Source organism: Otolemur garnettii, unplaced genomic scaffold (genome assembly GCF_000181295.1).
Source record: "Otolemur garnettii isolate 467f Iridium unplaced genomic scaffold, OtoGar3 scaffold00111, whole genome shotgun sequence".
NCBI lineage: Eukaryota > Metazoa > Chordata > Mammalia > Primates > Galagidae > Otolemur > Otolemur garnettii.
The window spans coordinates 3,158,534-3,162,862 of record NW_003852506.1 but is presented as its reverse complement, the minus strand read 5'-3'; the positions used below and the strand labels follow the sequence as shown (position 1 = coordinate 3,162,862).

The 4,329-nt window shown below is 37.4% G+C and overlaps 1 protein-coding gene across 1 annotated transcript in view; it reads right to left on the bottom strand.

Moving 5' to 3' along the window:
• Positions 1 to 4,329, bottom strand: part of SYNJ1 (synaptojanin 1) — a 102,476-nt gene that overhangs the window by 60,940 nt on the left and 37,207 nt on the right. Inside the window, exon 6 of the mRNA XM_023517447.1 lies at positions 3,537 to 3,620. Within this exon, the coding sequence (XP_023373215.1) occupies positions 3,537 to 3,620 (84 nt within the window). The remainder of the gene's footprint in view (positions 1 to 3,536; positions 3,621 to 4,329) is intronic.

Here is a 4,329-nt window from a genome sequence, read left to right as displayed (position 1 = left end):
GGTGTAGGAGCAGGGCTGCCAAATCCTAGCAGTCTGGGAAGCTGAGGTGGGAGGATTACTTGAGCTCAAGAGTTCAAGACCAACCTGAGAAAGAATGAGACCTCATCTCCACTAAAAATAGAAAAATTAGCCAGGTGCTATGATAGGCGCCTGTCATCCCAGCTATTTGGGAGGCTGGGGCAGGATGCTTGCTTGAGCCCAAAAGTTTGAGGTTGCTATGAGCTAGGCTGACACCACAGCACTCTAACCTGGGCAACAGACTCTGTCTCAAAAACAAACAAAAAAGTCCTTGTTTACCTTCTATGGATAATCAATCTTTGAATTTGGCATTTTCATTTTTACAAATCAATTAACTATTTTTCCAATTTCTTAAAATCAATCATATATTTTTATTCTGTTACTACCTGAATTTTTAAATAAAATAACAGTTACTACTTTCTCTTTTGGAATGATGGGGAAAATATTTTGATGTAAAAGACACTCATAAGACTAATCCATTCCTATAGCCTACAAAAACTACTTAGCTAAATGCTGTGGTTTGAATGTATACCCCAAGTTTCATGGTTGGAAACTTTGTCCTCACATTATATGTCAATGACATTTGAGAGGTGATTGAGACATAAGGGGTCTGGATTCATGGTTATCAACAGAGTTGGTTAGTTATCACAAGAGTGGGTCTGTTAGAAAACTGATTTGGCTGCCTCTTATGAGCACTCTCTCCTTGCCATGTAATATCCTGCACTGTCTTAGGACTTTGCAGAGAGTCCCTACCAGCAAGAAGCCCTTAACCTTGACTTCTCAGCCTTCATAACTACCAGAAATAAATTTTGTTTCTTATAAATTACCCAGTTTCATAACAGAAAACGGACTAAGACAACAAATAACTAAGAAAACCACTGACCCTAATATTCAACCTAACCCAAGTCAATAATAGGATAGCTCAGTGACAATTTGGCAGAATTGCTGGACTGTCTAACTGTCTCAAAAATTATAATCTCTCCTAGGCATGGTGGCTCACACCTGTAATACTAGCACTCTGGGAAGCCAAGGCAAGAGGATCACTTGAGACCAGGAGTTTAAGACCTCTCTGAGCAACACAGTGAGACGCTGTCACTTCCAAAAAATTGGAAAATGAGCCCGGCACGGCAGCACATATTTGTAGTTCCAGTTATTTGAGAGGTTGAGGCAGAAGAACAGATTGAGCCCTCAAATTTGAGGTTGCACTGAGCTATCATGACACCACTACACTCTAGCTTAGACAACGGTGCAAGACCATGTCACAAAAGAAAACCAAAAAAACCGTCTCTAAGAAGAAATGCATGATCTTAAATTCTATAGTTTTCAGCCTATCACACATGACATTAACCAGCCAGGCTATCTATCTATGTAGGGAGGCCACAGCATACAGAAGGAAGTAGCAAGGAAGACCTACCCAAGGAGATCTCTCATTGCAACTACACGGGATCCAACCTTATTGAATAATCAAACACTGTAATTCTGCTTTCTTAATAAAATAACACAGAAAATGGTAAAACACAGGGCCCATACTAGCCTGTCCCTAAAACAAGAGCATTCACCTTCTATCAAATCAAAGTTTTCAGGAATGTTCTTAAAGCAAATATTCTAAACACCCATTGCTGATCATGAAAGTTTAGAATAAAGTTTTTTTTGCAGTTTTTGGCCAGGGCTGGGATTGAACCTGCCACCTTTGGTATATGGGGACTGCGCCCTACTCCTTGAGCCACAGGCACTGCCCGGGGTTAGGATTCTTTCTCATGGGTGATTTGTGCAGAGATATATCTATTAAGTTACCCTACAAGACAAAGATAAAACAAGTCAAACCAGTCTCAGTTTTGACAAGGCAAGAATTTCTATAGAGCAGTATAAGAGTTAATTCTTGTTAACTCTTGGCTTGTCTTGAATGAAATGTATTACTAAAAAAGTTCAAGTGGTCTGTAATTTTTTTCTATAACCAAACTAGAACGTTAAGAGATCCAGCTGGAAGACTGTTTTTTTCTTTTTCTTTTCTCAGATTGAGGCACAAAACTTACTGGATTATACATACTCAGAGGCCCAAAATAAATATGACATGCTTTAGGGACTAAAGATTTGTGAATAAAATGCAAAATTATACCATTGTAAGCAATCCAGTATTACAACCTTACATTTAAAAAAAATCTTATATTTTATTTATTTATCTTTTGGTAGATGCACATTTCACTATGTTGCCCAGACTAGTCTCAAACTCTTAAATTCGAACGATCCTCCCACCTAGGCCTTAGAAAGTGTTGGGATTACAGGACTTTATGTTTTTAAAAATTAGGTATTTTGTGGCTTGGCACCTGTAGCTCAGTGGCTAGGGCACTGGCCACATACACTGGGGCTGGCGGGTTCAAACCCAACCCAGAGCTTGCAAAACAAATGACAACCAAAATGACAACCAAAAAAATAGCCAGGCATTGTGGCGGGTGCCTGTAGTCCCAACTACTTAGGAAGGCTGAGGTAAGAGGATCACTTAAGCCCAGAAGTTGGAGGTTGCTGTGAGTTGTGATGCCACAGTACTCTACGAAGGGTGATAGTGAGACTCTGTCTCAAAAAGAAAAAAAAAATTAGACATTTGGACCAGGAGTGGTAGCTCATGCCTATAATCCTAGCATTCTGGGAAGCCAAGGTAGGGGGATCACTTGAGCTCACGAGTTTGAGATCAGCCTGAGCAAGAGCAAGACCCCATCTCTAAAAAATAGGTGGACGTTGCGGTAAGCACCTGTAGTTGCAGCTACTTGGGAGGCTGAGGCAAAAGAATCTCTTGAGCCCAAGAGTTTGAGGTTGCTGTGAGCTATGACACCACGGCTCTCTATTAGGGCCAAGAAAGTGAGACTTTGTCTCTAAATAAATGAAAAAATAAATAATAAAAAATTAGCCATTTATTTCAACAAAGGCCTGTCAGAAAGCAACTTAGAAAAAGTTGAAGACAAGTTACTACATGTAAATTATAAAATAAAATTCCAGTAGCAGATATATTGATAACAACAATAGCTAGCTTTTATACAGTGCTCCATGAAGTAGGTACTATTAATATTATTCTCATTTTACAGGTAAGGAAACATAAGGGTTAAATCACTTGTTCAAGATCACACAGCTGGCAGTGATAGAATAAGTATCTCAACTGAGAATTCTGGTACCTGAGGCTTTATTTTAGTTACTTACTACATTCTTCTGCCTAAAGAAACTAAATTATTATATATGAAGATAACAAGATGATAAATATGGGATCACTTTGACAATCAAAGTGCTATAAAGAGCTCAAAATTTTTATTATTAAATATAGCAGCTGAATTTCTATGGCTGTTTGAAATAGCATCAAAGGAAAAAATATCTAAGACAATTCTAGGAACTCTAATCAGATGTTTATTTGTGAATCAAACTAAAATTATTAAATGGCACAGTGGAACTATCAATAAATTGATGAACTATTCCAAAACTTTAGAAAATATGTTAAGTATCGAAAAATTAAAAACTTAATGTAAAACTCATACTTGCAACCCTGGTTGCTCCCAGAACAATGGAACAGATCCTCGGATTTGTATAAAGGAAGAAACAGAATCATCTAAGTACACAACCTACAAAGAAAAATAATAGATAAATTATTTCCACAGAAAAAGTTGTATGTATTGAAAAAACCACATTTACTAAAATCTGTTCTATATTAGCTATATTTTATCTCTCATCCATAGATGTCTTATTCAAAATATCCAAAATAGGTCACTACCGATGTTTTTCTACTGAGTAATATTAAACAAAGTTATAATAAAAATATAAGCATAAGAATCACAACTTTTAAAAGGGAATTTCTCTTAAATCTCAACATTTTATACATATAACTTTATATTTCATTTAATATTTTTCTTTGGCTTTTTATATTTTTCAAAACCTAATTTGAAGCTGGGGATGTGGTCTGAATTTATAATCATATAGTTTCATAGCCAAAAATATCACAGCTACTAATTTTTACATGGTACACATATCTACCATTAAAAGAGTTGGGTTTGATTCAATTCCATGAAAAACACTTAATTTGATTAGTTCTACAAGTGAAGATTTTTAAATTCAATACCAAAACATAGCATTGACTATGCCATGCTGACCTATTTGAAGAATCATATCAAAATAAGTTTGTTGGCTCGGCGCCTATGGCTCAACCGGCTAGGGCGCCAGCCACGTGCACCTAGGGTGGTGGGTTCGAATCCCCAGCCCGGACCCGCCAAACAACAATGACGGCTGCAACCAAAAAATAGCCGGGCGTTGTGGCGGGCGCCTGTGGTCCCAGCT